Here is an 18,817-nt window from a genome sequence, read left to right as displayed (position 1 = left end):
TAAAAACAAGGTAAATCATGACATCTTTCTACAGTTGAAAAAAAGGCAGAAAGAACTTTCAGTAGACAGAGGGAAAGAAAAGTGTACTTTTTTTCTCTTGCATCTTATCTTTAAAGTATTTGTTTTGTCTATACTCATTGTTCTTCCAGGACCTATCCAGCTGCCTTGACTGTATTTACGAACAATACATAAATTGTATTGTAGGGGGAGGGATAGCTCACTGGTTTGAGCATTGGCCTGCTAAACCCAGGGTTGTGAGTTCAATCCTTGAGGGGGCCATTTAGGGATCTGGGGGGATTGGTCCTGCTTTGAGCAGGGGGTTGGACTAGATGACCTCCTGAGGTCCCTTCCCACCCTGATATTCTAGGATTCTAGGAACAATAGGTATAATGTAAGACTAAGCTCCATTTCAGTTACAGCGTAAGTGCAAATACAGCTACAATAGCAGCTACCAATACCATTTACAATCCAGATTTGTAAAAATCAAAGAAAAATTGCCAGTTTATAAGAGCATTTGTTTAAAAGTCATAATTATGGTTATTATTGCTAAGTCACTGACTTCACAACCTATTGCTATTCATACTTAAGAGCAAGCTTCTGTAACTTTTTTGTGCATGTATTCCCATCAACTTTCATGGGACTATTGGAATGAGTAAAGGTTGCACAATCAGGACAGAAATGTACATATGTTGCTCCTTTTATTGGGAGTTCTGAAAGGAATCTTTGTAAATAAGAGACCCATCTCCATCACGGATACCTTACACAAAACTACCAGGGTAAAAAAAAGCCTAGAGACTGCTGTGAAACTACCAAAAAATCTTCAGCTGAAAATAGGCAATCGTTAAGACCAGTAATCTGCCTCTGTTGTCTGGAAATTTGGATTGCCTGACACACTGCATCAATTCATTAGTACTAATGGCAGAAACTTCAACTCTGATAGTTCTAGGGAGCTGCATAATAGTCCTGTTCAAACAGATTGTAACTATCATCAATTTCCTTGATTTCTAAACAACGTACATATAGTTTGGTAAGGCATAAGAAGTGTTTTACTATGCATATACTCATTTATATGAAGACAAAAGCAAAATAACCATGAATTGTATAAGTTTATAGTACATACTGCATTACTGAAACGACAAACGTTTAAATTGCTTTCCTATGGCACTAGTTACATTCAACTACATTTCAAAAGTTATTTTATATAACATTTTGGAATTTCAAGATTTTTATGTGACAGAACACACACTTCTCCTCCACTAAGCTGTTTAAGTGATGAAAGGAAGAAAGAAACCTACCCAATACACAGAATACATCAGCAAGGATGGAGGACATGTCATCTCGAAATTCCTAACCGAAACAAAAAACACAGTAAATGCAGGAATACCACAATGTGTAATTAGAATATTTTAGTCTATTGTTTTAATAAAGAAAGAGTCTTGACAGAAATGTAAATTTAGATCCACTAACATGACTCTTGTTAAATCAATGAACAGGAGTGGTTTAACTATCTATTGTGCCTGATGTGTTTGGAAAAATACAAAAGAAAATATTAATACAATGGAAACCATTATCAAGTGAGCTGAAAAGTACTGAAAGAAAGAAAAATCTCAATGACAGTTAAACTCATGTCTGCGGGTATGGCATAAGTTTTAAAAGTGCACTGAATTAGAAATGCTATTATTAAAGGTTGACAAGGCACGCCCTTTGTATATCCCTGTTTTCAAGTGCTTCTACAATTCAGTTTTTGAACTAAGTATTTTATATTGATTCTCAAACCCAAAGATGCCTTTTTTGGGTGCACAATTAAGATTAAATTAACCTGTTTTGGGTTCTTTTTGTTATTCTAAGGGGTAGTGATACACAGTTAAATAGAAAGGACATTCTGCATGCCTTAAGGATATTCTTTTGCCTGAACAACATACTGTAGAATACTTTAAGTCCGCTAACCTGAAAAAGTTTTGACTAATAATCAAATTAAAAATTATTTTAAAAATGTACTGTGCATCAACAGTACATTGATTTTCCTACACATAAACATCCCAAGTTTACAGTTTAAAGCACGTCCACAGCCAGTTGTATTCATTTTGACAATTATCCAAAACTGTATAGTGTCACAAACAATTCGAAGTTCTGACTTTTGCACTTGCAAAATCCAAACCTTAATATCGTTTTTAACTTCTATACATATAAAACATACATTTCATTAAAGTTAAAATGACTGAACACTGCTTAACAACAGTGACTGTTGCAGAAGTGGTATAAATAAGGGGTGGACTGTCAGAGGCACAAATGGCAGTCTGGTATCCTAAGTCAAGAGAAGGTAGATACCCTAAAGGTCATTTGTGCCTTTGAACATCTCCCTTAATTTCTAAGTTAAAAATCAAAGAATTTAAGAAACGGCTTCATGTAACAAATCATCTGCCAAACTGACACCATACACTTTGTAGCCCAACACTAACACACAGTGTCTCCAGACCCCGGGGTTCCCATTTCACCCTAGGATAAATATACTGAAAAAACTATGCCATATAAATCATGGTAGATTTAAAAAAAAAAAAAAAAAATCAGTTCGTTCTAAATTAAATCATAGATGGTTTTCTTTTTAAAAATAAATCTATTTAAATTTGAAATTGAGAATCTATGCTAAGTATTCAACTTACTTTAAATCTATTATATCATTTAAATAAAAATATTATTTAAACAGTATATGTTTGCTGCCAGAATTGAATGATATTCAAACTACTGAACTGGTGGAAGTTGTTGGAGGAGCCTACAGCAGTGGTTCTTACCCAGGTGTACATGTACCCCTCGGAGTACACAGAGGACATCCAGGGGGTACATCAACTCATCTACATATCTATCTAGTTTTACAACAGGCTACATAAAAAGCACAAATGCAGTCAGCACAAACTAAAATTTCATACAACTTGTTTATACTGCTTTATATATTATACACTGATATGTAAGTACAATACTTATACTCCAATTAATTTATTTTATAACTGTATGGTACAAAAGAGAGAATAAGCAATTGTTCAGTAACAGTGTGCTGTGACTCTTTTGTATTTTTAATGCCTGATTTTGTACGCAAGTAGTTTTTAAGTGAGATGAAACTAGTTTCGTGCATTTTTGATTGAATTCCAATTTCCATCCAAATACAGCTGGGCATAGATCCAAAACATTAATCATCTAGTAAATAAGAAATCTATCACTCACCATTTTTAAACATAATAAAGAAGTAAAATCTTAGAATCTGATTTAGTGCACATTAGCTATACAATTATACAATATCTAAAAACGTTTTTCTCATGTAGCAAATCCTTCTGGTCAGCAAAAAGAAATACCAAATTTAGCATAAAGGCTGTACTCAATTGCAAATCAGTATGTTTTACTGGTTACCAACCAGTGAAAATCAACCTCTCTTTAGGAAAATAACTAAAAAGCACAACAGCCAAACAAAATTAAAACTGGTTATCTAAATCAATCCACCTTTTCCCCCCCCATAGCCTCAGTCCTGAGGTATTTTTTAATATGTTGGGAATTTAAGCGAGCTCCACATAAATCAGACCTAGCATTAGCTAAAAAGCCCACAACGCTGTTCTATAGCTACCCCAAACACCCACTCCTCCCTCCTGAACATTCTAGTATCTAAACTATTTTCTATAGTAAAAGTACTGATTGTAAAAACTGAAAGGCTTCGCTAGCATTGTGGGTACACAAAAGAACCATAAAGTTAAAAAAGATGCAAACTTCCCAGTCAAGAACAAGCGTGCATTTGAGTACCATAGTCCCCCACGTATGTCTATAAAACATTTGTTTCTCTCTTCAGCTTTTCATCAGATGAACCTCAATATACTTTCCATGAATACCATTTTAACCTAGCCTTGGGAAATTTTCATTCATTACAGTGCACTTCAACAGGAAAGATGTAGCATCACCAACATATCCTTTATGGTGGTCTTGGCACAATAGTTATAATTGTATACAAGTAATATTTTTCATTTCAATGTTTTCATTCCCTCTCTCTCCACAACACATAGTAGACCTTAAACTTATGCTGAAGCTATAAGGTTTTAATAGTCAAAAGTATCACCTTAATTTTTTTTCTTTTTGGGGGGCGGGGGGCGGGCGGGGGAGGTGGAGAGGGATAGAACAAGATGGGCAGAGTATCTGGCATGGAGTTATACTTCCAAGTCCACCTCCCCGAGCAGTAGTAGCTATGTTAGCAGGAGAGCTTGCCCAACCGACACAGCGTTGTCCATCCACACCGGACAGAATGGTGCAACTTACGTCACTCGGGGGATGGCTTTTTCACACCCTGAGCAACTTGAGTTATACTGAACTAAGTGCAATTGTGTACAAGCCCTAGGAGTAAAAGCAGTTTCTTTAAAAGTTTTAAGGACTACATCAGCAGGGTATGGTGTGTTTCTGCTGGTTTCCCATTTACTCTGGCTTCCATAAGTAATAAGCTAACTAAAATATTAAATAAACCTACAGCAAGTAGTACAAATATATACTTACTATAACATCACTGAGAACATTAGAAGCTTGATCGTGCTTTAAGTTTCCCTTGACAACGTGATTTGCAAGCTCATACAGAGCCTGCTGGATATCTGTCATACATAAAACAGACGCATTAGGAACACAAGTGTTAGGTAATCCTTGGTCTAATTTCCAGGGAAAAATCTACAGTGATGCTGCAGACTTGGTGCAGTTAGTAGTCACAGAGAATGTGTTTTTTCCCCACTTCACCCAGAAGATTATTTATTTGTATAAGGCAGTGCTTTGAGGTCCCAATCTGACCTCATGGTACAAGCACATAGCAAAATATGGTCCTTGCCCTAGAGATTCTATGGAAAGAAGAGTTAAATGCCATAGACTAAAATGGGATGAATTATTACACCAGTCTCATGCACAACAATATGAGCTTCCCTGGATGAAGACACATTTGCATAGTGCACATAAATCAGAGATTATGTCATGACAAAGGAAAAATACTATAATAAACTAAGTTGCAGCTATAAAAATTAATATCCACTTCTCTAGGTGGAAAATTAATAACTGAGAAACACTTTGTCAGGCTGAATTCTTTGTAGAGAGAAAAGTGAGAGAAAAACTTCTATGATTAAATAATGTCACATGCTTCAGAGCATTACATTACATTGAAAAGTTCTTCACTGCTCCTTGGATCAGAGACTGTGTGTTTGGGGAGAATTATAGAACATTAAATACATGCTTGTTTTGTACACATGGTTTCAACAAGTTAAAAACAGATGGCTACACTATTTTAAATGTATACAGAACTGTCTTTAAAACACCTTATTACAGGGTGAAGAATACATTTATAATAACTGATGTGGCTAAAAGCCAAAACACAAAGGAGGTACATTTTCATTATGCGTATAATTATATTATAGACCAGGGGTGGCCAACCGCAGCTCCAAGCCACATGAGGCTCTTTTACAGTTAAAGTATGGCTCGCGGAGGCCCCCCGTCCCCCACTCTCCGCCTAGCAGGCTGGGGGGAGGGGGGAAGCTTGGGGCGGTGGGGTGAGGGACTTCTGCCAGAGATGACTGGTACCTGTTGGGGGGGCACAATTTAAATGTCCCTCCTAACAGACTGAGTCATGCCCTCCGAGGCATGCCCCCCACATACCCTCAGCAGTCCGTCCCTGCAGCTCCCAGGTGTTAGCTCCCACTGGAGAGTCAACAGCAAACACCTGGGAGCTGCAGGGAGGGGCTGTTGCTTTAGCTCATGGGGGAGAGGAAGCAGCAAAAGCAGCGGCTCTGCCTGCAGCTCCCAGCTATATGCCATTGCCTCTCACTATGGCTGCAGCTCCCAGCTTGCCAGATCCAGCAGCTGCCATGCAGGGTGGGGGCTGTGCGGCACCTTGCAACTGATCACGGCAAGCAAACCATGGCAAAAATTGGGGGGTGGAGAGAGGGCGCGTGACCCCATGTGTCCCCCCGACGTATCGCCTCTGGCTTCTGCCCAGAAGGGAGGAGGGCCATCTCAGGGCTCCAGGCCCGCAGGGTGTACCTGCCGGGACTCGGGGCTTCAGCAGGAGCTGGGCTGAAGCCCCAAACCCCAGCAGGCGTCTCCTGGAGGGCAGAGGCCCCGAGTCCCGGCAGGCACACCCCAGCTCTTGAACTTCTGAAGATTGTCATATGCGGCTCAGAGGGTCAGTAAATTTAGCCACCGTTGTTATAGGCTATGTCTACACTGCAAGCTAGGGGTGTGATTCCTCTCCTCATTATCACACTTGCGCAGGCTCTCATTGAGCTACTACCAATATAAATAGCACCGTAACCACAGTAGCTCTGGTAGTGGCCATGGAGGCACCGCTGAGTTGTACTGAGTACAAACCCACCTGAAACTGGTGCATATATATTTGGTAAAGTTCACCCATGCCTCCACGGCCACAAGCAGTGTTATAGTGTGGCTACACTGCTATTTATATTGCGCTACTCACTGAGAGTTAGCAAACTATGTGAACACAAGCAGGGAAAAATCACACTTCTACCAAGCCATGTACACATAGCTATACAAAACACCCGGATGAAAATATTAAACATCAACAGTGTGCTCAATGAGTATTTAGATCATGGATCTTTTTGACGTCTATACATTTGGGAATACAAAACTCTAACCTGAAATTACATTAATAGCATGGAATTGTTTAATTCCAGAGTTGGGCAAGAAGGTCTTTATTTTCTTTAATGTAGTATTTCTGATGAAGGAACTCTAATTCTTCAGATCTTAAGCCGATCTCTATTAGAATTCAGGAGGGGACCTAATGTGGGGACAGGTAACCCCAAACCTCCATACTGCAGCAATCTTACATCTTCCTCCGAAACGTATGGTACTGGCCAGTCAGAAACAGGATAATAAACTATATGAACCTCAGGTCTGATCCAATATGACAACTCCTATGTTTTTGTCCTCGGCTTTCAATCCGCATTCATTGATTACGCTAATCTTCAAAATAATCAGTTAGTCGAAGTCATTCACCTAACTAGACAGTCAAAGATATTTTTTCCAAGATCAGCTGCAATATTGAGAAAAGGCATATCTTCTACATAAATAATGCTATTATTTCAGAAGTAGACGTTTGAGGGGGTTGTTTAAATTTTGAGCGGATATTTAGGATATTTGAAATATATAATTCAGAAGCATTTTATAGTAGGTCAACATATGCTACAGAAATAATTTTAAAAGTCTGATACCTTAGTCATCAGATGAGACAGAAGCATATTCTACTACACTTGCAGACCTTCTGTTCTCAGCTTAAATCTCAACTTATTCTGAGAGAGAAACAGCGTCTGGGGCACATGTTAAAGTATAGCAAAAAACTCTTAGGGGCAGAGACTGTACTATTTGCTTGTATAGCACATACCCCAATGGAACCAGAATCCTTGTCTGGTGTTTCTAGGACACTACAATAATAAATAATAATAATAAAAATACAAATAAATAATTTTAAATATAAAAAGGAAGCAGCGGTTGAATTTGATACAGAACTTACTCCGAATTTTAAGAAGTGATCACTGCTGGTAGTAACAATTCACACAAAAATAATATAAATTAATCACAGTTTTATTCTTTTTTTATTGAAAGCATCATTGTGGTATCTAAGCATCTACCAAAAAAAGAAAATGTGAAGTGTTTTGTCTTCATCAAGCTAATGTATTTTCTGAAATAGATAAATATGAGTTCCCCAGAAGACTGTGAGCCTGATTTCCTCTCACTAGTTTTATAACACAAAACACTGATTTAAATGGAGTTATTTCCATTTTACATCATTGTGAGAGCAGAATCAGACCTTTTTATGTTTTAATTGAATGAGAATTGTTCAATTATAGAGACTGCGTAAATTTCAATTTTGTAAATATGTCACCAAATCTAGTAACTTTCTTTAATCAGAAGGAAACATCACAAGTTCTAGAGAGCTATATAAATTTCAATGAAAGTTTGAATCTCAAGTTTATAAAAGTCAGTACAGGAAGATGACGATTGAAAACAGCTCATTTTTGGGCCATAGCCTTGTATTAAAACAATGACTTGTACTAAACATATCTGGGAGTTAAAATATATTTTTGCAATTTTACTGATTTAACATTAAATACTTTTTACTTTGCAAAATTAATTATAATCATATTTGTGTTTCACAATAAATAATCCCCTCTGCTTTTATCGTTTCCCAAGGCAACTGTTTTAACAAGATCCCCAGACACCACCTAAATAAAGTAAGCAGCTTTGCAGACTCCATAATATTGAATCTTTCCTTTCAGGGAATCATACAAAGCAAACAAAGCCAAAATTCAATTTCTCTTGTTTATTTTGCAAAACTATGCCTTGCTATTTGTCCTTGGACATTTTAATCATTCTAATTCTTAAAGCCCCCCCACCAAAATTGTAAGTACATGCATTTTAGAATGAACGTTAAAACCCTTTTAAAAATTGGAACTTTAGAAACTAAAACCAGCAATATATTTACCCAAGGAAGACAGAACTGGAAACTAAGAACTATAACTCTATAGGAGCAAACTGAACAATATGTTTAAGAGTTTATACTTGCATTACTAAGCAACTACTTCTGTACGTTCCAAGCATTTCTTATTTACCTAATTCCTTGTTAGAATAAAACTCAGCTCTCCACAAAACGTAAGTAGTAGGGCTTTGCATATGGAACTTCACAAGGAGCTATGGCGAAGAAGTCCACCTCCCCAACCAAAGACTGGTTGCGGGTCTGCAGAGAGCTCCCTTTGCATACTTCCTATGTGAATGTTTGAGGTTAACTGAATCTGTGTAAATGGATATCCTCCTTGCTTTATGCACTGAGCTCCCCTCCTTATTATGCAGCAATCATCATACATACTGACATTCCATCCAGGCACACACTGAACCCTGATCAATTTCATATATATACACACTCCAAGTATATTGGATAATATCAACTTACCTCTGAAAGTCACATTTTCATGGCTTTTATTTTCACTGAGTGTGCGGCATAATTGCAAACTGAAAAGAGAAATATTCTTTATACAATTTCAGTTTTCAAAATCAGTCATGAAGTTTAGTTATAAAAAGAATTATATAGTACGGTTTGCTGTTGTATATGTATCTAGTTATTTTAGATTATTTTGACAAGCCAAACAAGTTGAAAACCAAAACATAACCTTTATTCAATACTTAAAGCTAAAATTAGGATCTTAATTTAGAAAAGTTACAAATGTAGTAGTACTTCCATACCCTAACTTCTGGATTGCCACACCTTTCTCAGCATGACTATCAGAAAACTGAGAAATTAAGGCAATATAAAGACATGAAAGCAGGCAAGGAAGCACTGCCATTTACATATTATCATTAAGAAGTGACATGCAAGTATCTTTCTAGTGGCCATTATTGAACTTTTGCCCAAATGTGTGTTTGAAATATTTGTTCACTTTTTAATGCTAAGCATTCACATGATTTCACAGAACATAATCCAGCAAAGGGGAGGAGTGTGCACACACTACTAAGTAGCTATTTTAATCTTTAAATAAAAATATAAAAAGATAATTATAGGCTGAAGGGTTCTGTCGTCTGGATCAGTGTCTGTGTTATATTGTGCAAATCCCTTATTTTAAAAAATACACAACAGCATTCTAAATAATCTTGTATCCATTTTAAAAACAACAACACTGGATTGTGAAAGAGAAGACCTTATATATTTTAAGTTTCTTTGTTTATTTTTTTTAAATAGCTATCTGTGCACCCAGGTGGGGCTTTGACTTCAAAAGTGCTTCTCAAGGGTGCCGGGATTTTCCAGCGTTGTTCTCCTTGCAAGATCAGGCCCCAAAGCATAAGAGCAGAGACCTAAAAAATGTGTAAATACCTACATTTATAAAAACGTAGAAGACTGCTCAAATCAGATTTTTTTTAAACTTTGCAAGAGAACAATTATATTCTTGTAAGGACCACAACTTTAGATATTACAATTCATTTCAGAGTTTCAGAGAATTAAAAATGAATCTCTATATTCTCTCATAAAGATACATAAACTCATAGCAGTACGTTACAATGTAGATTACATATAAAAATATTAGGCTTCCTTGCTATCATAACCAAAATTATATATTAACTCTTGTAAAGAAAGCTCATACAACAAAATCACAGCCGTCACTCAGGCTGCTTACAACCAATACACACTGTGTAAAACATTAAGAAAATGTGCCATTTCAAATGTAAATATAATGTAATAAGCAGGTTCACTGTACAGCTACACTATGGAAGCTTTCATGCCACATAAAGTGAAGGTATGGATCAAATTATTATTATTACTTTTTTACTGTTACAGAAAACACAATAGATTCTCTCTATCATATCACATAACATGGACAAGTCTAGTTCTAAAGTTGGGGCCAAGAAGCTTCTATTTCATTCTATCACTAATGGTGAAGTTTCTTCTATTCATTATTAACCAAGATAAATAGACCTTTAGAAGCATTTACAAAAATCAATATCTCTTCACAAGAACTATTTCAGGCCATCTGATCTCAACCTAGTCTGTCTTCTGAGTCTACTGTGTATTTTCTTAAATATTAAGTGGATTAATTAGTACCCATTACAGTCAGCCTATGTGCAGTCATTTCTACTTTCTGCTTAAAATTAACAGCCAAACTAAGTCCCTGATCCTGCACTGGGATCCACTCAGGCAGACCCTTTGGAGCACATAAAGTCCTTCTGATATCAGTTTTTATAATGGATCAACAAGCTGTGATGTTAATGGAACTCCACTGTGCGCTGAAGGGTCCACTTCAGCAGATCTTAATACAAGTTCAAGGGTTTTAAGTTGTCTCTGTACTACAGACAAATATAAACTCCCATCACATACGACAAACTGAAAGGAGACTCAAAATATCAAGAATGCTCTTTCAGCTCATCTTGAAGATCAATCCATTGTTTAAGCTGGCCAAAGAAATCATTAAAGCTACTCTGACACACTACACATTCCTGGATTAGTTTTTTAATTTACGAGAAAACAAAGTTGTCATTGTATAAATTCAATGGGTATGTCCACCCAGTACCAAGCAGTGGCGAAACACAAATAAGATACTATGATATACTTAGAAGGGTTAAGAGACACACATGCACATGCGAACGCGCGCATATAAAAAAATGACCTCACTGTGAAAAATGTTCAGTTTGGGTCACCTCATTTAAAAAAAACACAGGACTAAAACAAAGTTACAAGTGTGGGAGCTTTCAAGAAGATTAAGAGCAGTTAGTAAGAAAAGAAAAAGAATGACCAGCATTAACTAACCTCTCTCAAAAACAAGTGACACGTAAATTAAAAGGCAGAAAATTTTAAATACTTTTTTCCAACAGATAACTGGTATGTGAAACTCACTGATGCAAGATACTGATTGCGACAAATAGTTCAAAAATTGTCTAAGAAGGACTAGACATTACAAGTCAGTAAAAGAGCTAATTAAATTAAGTTTATAATAGGGATGTATGAGTTTAACTGGTTAACTAACATGCTTGATGCTTATCGGTTTCTGTTAACGATTAAACTTCGCCCAGGGTCTCAGCTGCTGCCCTGTGCGCCTGGGGTCCCTCCGGGCTGCCAGCCCCACGGCCACCTGACATCCCAGAGCAGTTGGGGTCCGTCCTGGCTGACAGCCCCACAGCCAGGATGCTAGGCGGCAGCAGGGACCCCTGGGTGCAGGGGCCGGCAGCGGGGACCCACATAAAACACAGGGGTGCTGCAGCACACCCCACACCCTAATTCCTATGGGAAAATGTTTAACCATGTAACCAACAGAATTTTAATCGGTTACACAGTTACTGTTTTTACATGTTATTTACATGCTTAGTTTATAAAGTGTACAATTATAAATAATTATAAATAAAGGTTGTGAAGAATTTTTAGGAATCGGATGGCTGACCGCTTAGACCAGTGGTTCCCAAACTTGTTCCGCAGCAGCCAGTATGTCCCTCGGCCCGCACCACTTCCAGCGGCTCCCATTAGCTTGGAGCAGTGAACCGCGGCCAATGGGAGCCGCGATCAGACGAACCTGCTGATGCGGCAGGTAAACAAACTGGCCCAGCCCGCCGGGGGCTTTCCCTGCACAAGCGACGGAACAAGTTTGGGAATCACTGGCTTAGACTAATAAGTTATATTCTTATTTTAGATAGTAGCCATCTATGGATATGTCCAGAATCTTTATGATCTGTTATTTGAGTATCAATGTCTTACGTCATAACAGTGTTAACTTTAAGATTTAGTATTTTTCATATTGCTTAGAATAGTGCATAGATTGAATTGTCTTAATCTCTTTGTCAATGCTGATAATAGATATTGCATTTTTTAAACTTACAGTAACATGATCCACTCCATGCTCTTTGATACATTTGTCATACTTGTTTATCAAAACGAAGACTTTTTAAAAAGTACAAAAGATCAGACTAGCTAGAATAATATTTAGAGCTGTCGATTAATCGCAGTAAACTCACGTGATTAACTCAAAAAAATTAATCGTGATTAATCTCACTGTTAAATTTCAATTGGTATTCTATTGTTTATTAAATCTTTTTGGATGTTTTTCTACATTTTCAATATATCAATTTCAATTACGACACAGAATACAAAGAGTACAGTGCTCACTTTATATTATTTTTTATTACAAATATTTGCACTGTAAAAATGATAAAGAAATAGTATTTTTCAATTCACCTCATCCAGGTACTGTAGTACAATCTCTTTATCATGAAAGTGCAAGTTACAAATTTAGGGTTTTTTGTTACAAAACGGCACTCAAAAACAAAACTATGTAAAACTTTAGAGCCTACAAGTCCACTCAGTCCTATTTCTTGTTCAGCCAATCGCTAAAAGAAACAAGTTTGTTTACATTTAGGGGAGATAGTGCTGCCCTCTTCTTAACTACAATGTCACCTGAAAGTGAGAACAGGCGTTTGCATGGCACCGATGTAACTGGTGTCGCAACATATTTACATGCGAGATGCACTAAAGATTCATATGGCTCTTCATGCTCTGGCCATCGTTCCAGAGGACATGCTTCCATGCTGATGACGCTTGTTAAAAAAATAATGTGTTAATTAAATTTGTGACCAAACTCCTTGTGGGAGAATTGTATGTCTCCTGCTCTCTTTTATTTGCATTCTGCCATATATTTCATGTTATAGCAGTATCAGATGATGACCCAGCACACGTTGTTCATTTAAGAACACTTTCATTGCAAATTTGACAAAATGCAAAAAAGACACCAATGTGAAATTTCTAAAAATAGCTAGGCATTTGACCCAAGAGTTAAGAATCTGAAGTGCCCTCCAAAATCTGAGAGGGGTAAGGTGTTGAGCATGCTTTCTGATGTCTTAAAAGAGCAACACTCTGATGTGGAAACTATAGAACCCAAACCACCAAAAAAGAAAATCAACCTTCTGTTGGTGGCATCTGACTTGAGATGATAAAAATGAACATTTGTTGGTCCTCACTGCTTTGGACCGTTATCAAATGGAACCCTTCATCAGCATGGACACATGTCCTCTGAAATGGTGGCTGAAGCATCAAGGTACACATGACTCTTTAGCAAATCTGCCATGTAAATATCTTGAGATGCCGGCTACAGCTGTGCCATTCAAACGCCTGTTCTCACTTTCAGGTGATATTGTAAACAAGAAGCAGGCAGCATTATCTTTTGCAAATGTAAACAAACTTGTCTGTCTGAGCGACTGGATGAACAAGAAGCAGGACTAATTGGACTTGTAAGTTCTAAAGTTTTACAATGTTTTATTTTTTAATACAGGGGGGTTTTGCACATAATTCTACATTTGTAAGTTCAACTTTCATGGTAAAGAGATTGCACTACAATACTTGTATTAGGTGAATTGAAAAATACTATTTCTTTTCTTTTTTACAATGGAAATGTTTGTAATCAAAAATAAATATAAAGTGTGCACTGTACAGTTTGTATTCTGTGTTGTAACTGAATATATTTGAAAATGTAGAAAACATCCAAAAATATTTAAATAAATTGTACTCTATTATTAACAGCATGATTAATCATGATTGATTTTTTTAATCGCTTGACAGCCCTAATAATATTACAAAAGCCATCAACTCTCGTGCTTCAGAGCATAACTTGATCACCACACTTTTATACAGTACTATATAGGAGTAATATATAGTGGGCTGTTTATTTCTGCCTTTTGAGCATCCAGAACTGGTCACAGTCAAGAATCAAAATACTAAACAAGACAAAGTATTTGGTCTGTTTCATTAGGGCAATTCCCAACTTGTAAAATGATGCTGAAGTATAGATAACTAATAACTTTGCCAACATACCATTTCAGACTGTGATCTTGCTGGATCTCATAAGCTACCTTACATTACCAGCAATTAATGAATTTTCCTATCTTTCCTCACCTTTTCTTCCTACTCACCATAGATTGTTCCCCAGACAATTCCTGGTTCTTATTTGAGTGAAAGCTGATATTTTGCTTCTGTTTTGCCCAGCCCCACCATGCTTAAAGACTAAACATTGGCTTGACAATAGGAGCGTACCTCCAATGAAAAAGGTGGGTAAAACAAGTTTTGCTAACATTTGTCACTTAGCTTTAGTTGCTAGAATTACAGGTGTTGTCCTTCTACATCTCATCCCCTTCCCACAGTTTATGAACTTAATCAGTCATGCTATATATTTAATTTAGACTGCAAGCTCTTTAGAGCTGGAATCATGTCGTAGGTCTTCTGCAAAGCACCTAGCACCCTTTCTAAGCTTCTAATTCTTCACTTCTAGAACTGTTATAAAATATTTTTGAAGCATTTCATTTCAGTATCTAAACTGAATGTAAAATGCAATCAATAATTGCTTTTCTTTATTAACAGAGGGATTGGTCAGTGTTTCAGAATAAAAATTCTAGCAAAATTGCTCAGTATGTACTTCCAAGGAAACCAGAATTTTGGTCCGCAAGAAATCTTCTGGAATGTTTGATAAAGATACAGTTCTTCACTTTTAAAAGACTTAAACTGGTAACACTGAGATAAGCCATCACGAATGGACCAAAATCATTTTATATTCTGTTTTGTTTTTTAAAATCATGGATTCAAAGGCGAGGGTAGAATACTTTTGTGTAACACATTTCTAAGATAGTCTGTCTCTTTGTTAGAAAATGGTTTAGCTGATCTGTTTGAATCCTATAATAGCCAAAGAATAAGCTAATCCACCCCTTCTAAACTGCTGCAAATTTGCTTTTATAGCACTACAGAGTCTTCAAACAATGCACATATCTTTACACAATCAACTATGAAATATCTCTCAACATTAACTTTGTATTACCCAACTATCATAAGAGGGTTTTTAAAAATTAATCATATTGAACCAAAATTTGTAAACAATGGCTAATATATGGTCTCTATACTTATTCACTATCTTTCAAGTTTATTGTGGAATCAGTTGTCAACACAGAATCCTAAACAGGGAAAGTTAAAAAGGAGTTTGAACTTTAGTTTCTTTATAGGCCCATCTACACTGTAGTTATTACTTGTCAGGGGACCCTATTACCATACAGCTGTTTCTTTATTTGGTCGTAATATAGTTTAGTTTTCAGTATAGACAAAAACATGTTTAAGCCACGGTCACGTCAAGCCTATATATAGCATGACACAAGGGCACTGACAACAGGGCTATTCTCCTCCTTCCACTACAAAATGGAAGAGATCAAAAGAAGAACGGTGGTGTTTGCAGAGGGCCTCTACATTGGCCATTCACCTCACCTCCCCTTCCCCTCATCCAGCTTTTAAGAGGACTGTAAAGCTGTGCCAATTTGAGGAAGGGAAATTAATGATGCTGTGGATACTATAATGTCTCCTTGAAATTCACCACAAAATATTCTATGCTTAAAATTTAACTTTGAAAGTGTCATCACTTTTAATAAAAGACAGAGAGATGGAAGTTTTTAAAGAGCCCTTCCGATTAATCTAAAATATTAAAAAAAACCTTCATCCCAAGTAACAACTCAATGTTAAATTGAGGAGATTGTGAATTTCAAGTCAAACCTCCTGATCAAAGGCAACCCCAATACATAGTGGGCAATACAAGCAGATAACCTGCCAAGGTGGAGACCTCTTAGGACTAGTATCTAGGGGATGCTGACAAGGCAGCTCTTTTCTCTGCCAAGCCCAGTGGACCCAGATGGATTGGGGAGGGCTGAGTGGACCTCTCCTGGCACACACAAAGGCCCCCTCGCAGGAGCACAAGGGAGGGATGGGGGGAACCATCCACCGCAGCGACCACCCTAGGCTGGATCGGGGGAGAGACGTGAGCATTAAATCCCTCGGATCGAAGGATTTCGGGGCCTTGCCAGGGAAGCTCAGCACTGGGGCGCCTGACGCTTCGGCACTGGCGAAGACAGGCGAACTCGGGAGCCTTGGGCTCAGCCCCGCGGGCGGAGGGACTGGGGGCGAACGGGGACCAACGCTCGGGGGAGCTTAGCCCAAGGACAGGAGGGGGGCGCTTGGGACTCGTACACCCCAGAGCCCAGCGAGCTGGGCCGAGGGAGGGGGGCCGGGTCGCGCCCCGGGGAGAGCGTTAGTGAGGGTGAAAGGGCACAGACCCGGTAGCGGGAGCTCAGCCCTTCGGGGTGCGGTGTGGCGAACACAGCCCGGAGCCCTGCCCTCTACCCTCTCCGTTCCCAGCTCCTGGCCCCTCCGCCCGATCGGGCCCCAGGCTCCGGCTCCGGCCGGCGGGCCCCAGGCTCCAGCGCCCGGGCCCCTCCGCGCCCCCCCGCGCGGCCCCGCACTCACAACTCGCTCTTGCCCGATTTCTCCCAGTTCTTTATCCACTCGGCAGGGAGCGCCCCCGCCGCCGCCATCTTCCCCGTGTGGCGCCGAGAGCCCGGATGGGGGAGCGACGGGCCCGGGTCAGAGGGGACGGGCCGGCCCGCCAGGCATGACGGGAAACGGGCCCGGGGCAGCCTGGGAGAAGAACGCGCGCCCCCCCTCCGAGCCGCGGCAGAGCGCGCCGGAGCCTGCCTCGCCTCAGCGTGCGGCTGCCAAGCCACAGCACCGCCGCCTGCCCGCAAACCTCCCCGGCCAGGCACCGCCGGGCCTAGCGAGTCCCGATCGCCCCCGCCCCCGCCAGATACTCCGGCAACCCCGGGCCCCCAGCAACCCCCCATCAACGACATCGGTAGCACCGAACGCCTAGCAGCCCCCAAATACAAAGATAACCCCTGGCCCCCAGCACTCTCCCCCCGTACACCAGTAACACCCTGTTCCCCCCCCATACACCAACATCACTGGGCCCCAGCAACCCACCCAACTACATCCAGCCCCCTGCAGTCCACCCACTGAATACAGCGGTAAAACCAGACCCCTTGTAATTCCCCTTCTAAATACACCCGGCCCGCAGCAAGTGCCCCAAATACGTTGGGCCCCCAACAATCCCCCCACTCCAAATACATTGGGCCCCCTGCCATCCACCCACTGAAGGTCCTTGCAACACTCCCCAAATACCCCTGGGCCCCCTGCAACCTTCCCTCAAAGACACCAGTAATCCTGGGACTTCACCAATCTCCCCCCAAATACACCAAGTCCCCTGCAGTCCACCCACCAAATACATCGCAATATACCAGGCCTCCCTCAACTTCCCCAAATACACCGGGTCCTCAGTCGCTGCCCCCGCCAAATAGCAGGCCCGCAGCAAATCCCCTCTCACAGTGATAACCCCCATTCTCCAGCAACTGCCCCTCCCCAATGTATTGCAAACACTGGATGCCCAGCAACTCCACCAAATACACCACAAACACTGGGCTTCCAACAATCCCACAGTGGTAGCGCTGAGTCTGTAGCAACTTCCCTCTCATCTCTCCCTCAAACATGCCCATATCCCCTAGACTGACATCCATGCACATGCCTGTGACTTTACAAACTTACTAAAATAAATTTATTCTTAGATATTTAGCAAAAGGACATCAATATGACTATGTAATTCTGTAGCTCTGTTCTACACATTTGTAGCGGTAATGTTAATTTGTATAGCTCTTAATGATGCAGTTGCAGTCAAGCGATCCGAGGGCTTGATGATGGTGTGGATTGCACCCTCAGCAAGTTTGCAGATGACACTAAACTGGAAGGAGAGGTAGATACGCTGGAGGGTAGGGATAGGATACAGAGGGACCTAGACAAATTAGAGGATTGAGCCAAAAGAAATCTGATGAGGTTCAAGAAGGACAAGTGCAGAGTCCTGCACTTAGGACGGAAGAATCCCATGCACCGCTACAGACTAGGGACCGAATGGCTAGGCAGCAGTTCTGCAGAAAAGGACCTAGGGGTTACAGTGGACGAGAAGCTGGATATGAGTCAACAGTGTGCCCTTGTTGCCAAGAAGGCTAACGGCATTTTGGGATGTATAAGCAGGGGCATTGCCAGCAGATCGAGGGACGTGATAATACAATACAATACAATACACCCTAGGGCAAGTTTGCAGGCCCAGGTCCTGAAAGGTTTATGATGCAAATCAGGAGGCTTTGTGTGTGGATGCTAGGGAGCATTGGGCTTAAACCTCAGTCTGAACCTGGATTTACTACGCAGCGTAGACACATCCCCAAAGCCAGGAGGGAGTGCTTGGGAAGCAGCTGCCCTCTGACAGGGACCATTTCTCTGAGCAGACACCTAAACAAAATATCTTAAAGATAAGATATTATTTCTACAGGACTGAACAGTTTTTATATAGTGTGTTCTTTCACAAACACCCTGCCAAACACAACTCAATCTCCTCTATTTTCCTCTTCAGTTCAGCCATTCCCTTTG

At 39.9% G+C, this 18,817-nt stretch overlaps 1 protein-coding gene across 2 annotated transcripts in view; it reads right to left on the bottom strand.

Annotated features, from left to right (window-relative positions):
- THOC2 (THO complex 2) overlaps positions 1-17,110 on the bottom strand; it is a 107,704-nt gene extending 90,594 nt beyond the window's left edge. Inside the window, exons 1-4 of one of the 2 annotated variants that reach the window (XM_037909450.2) lie at positions 16,811-17,110; positions 8,963-9,021; positions 4,522-4,613; positions 1,296-1,347 (exon numbers count right to left, since the gene is read on the bottom strand). In XM_037909450.2, the coding sequence (XP_037765378.1) occupies positions 1,296-1,347; positions 4,522-4,613; positions 8,963-9,021; positions 16,811-16,878 (271 nt within the window). In that variant the 5' untranslated portion in view covers positions 16,879-17,110. The remainder of the gene's footprint in view (positions 1-1,295; positions 1,348-4,521; positions 4,614-8,962; positions 9,022-16,810) is intronic. The other variant, XM_037909451.2, reaches the window with a different exon arrangement.
- Between the last annotated feature and the right edge of the window lie 1,707 nt (positions 17,111-18,817).

This window comes from Chelonia mydas, chromosome 9 (assembly GCF_015237465.2).
Source record: "Chelonia mydas isolate rCheMyd1 chromosome 9, rCheMyd1.pri.v2, whole genome shotgun sequence".
NCBI lineage: Eukaryota > Metazoa > Chordata > Testudines > Cheloniidae > Chelonia > Chelonia mydas.
The sequence above is the reverse complement of the archived record's forward strand: the minus strand, read 5'-3'. Positions and strand labels throughout refer to the sequence as shown.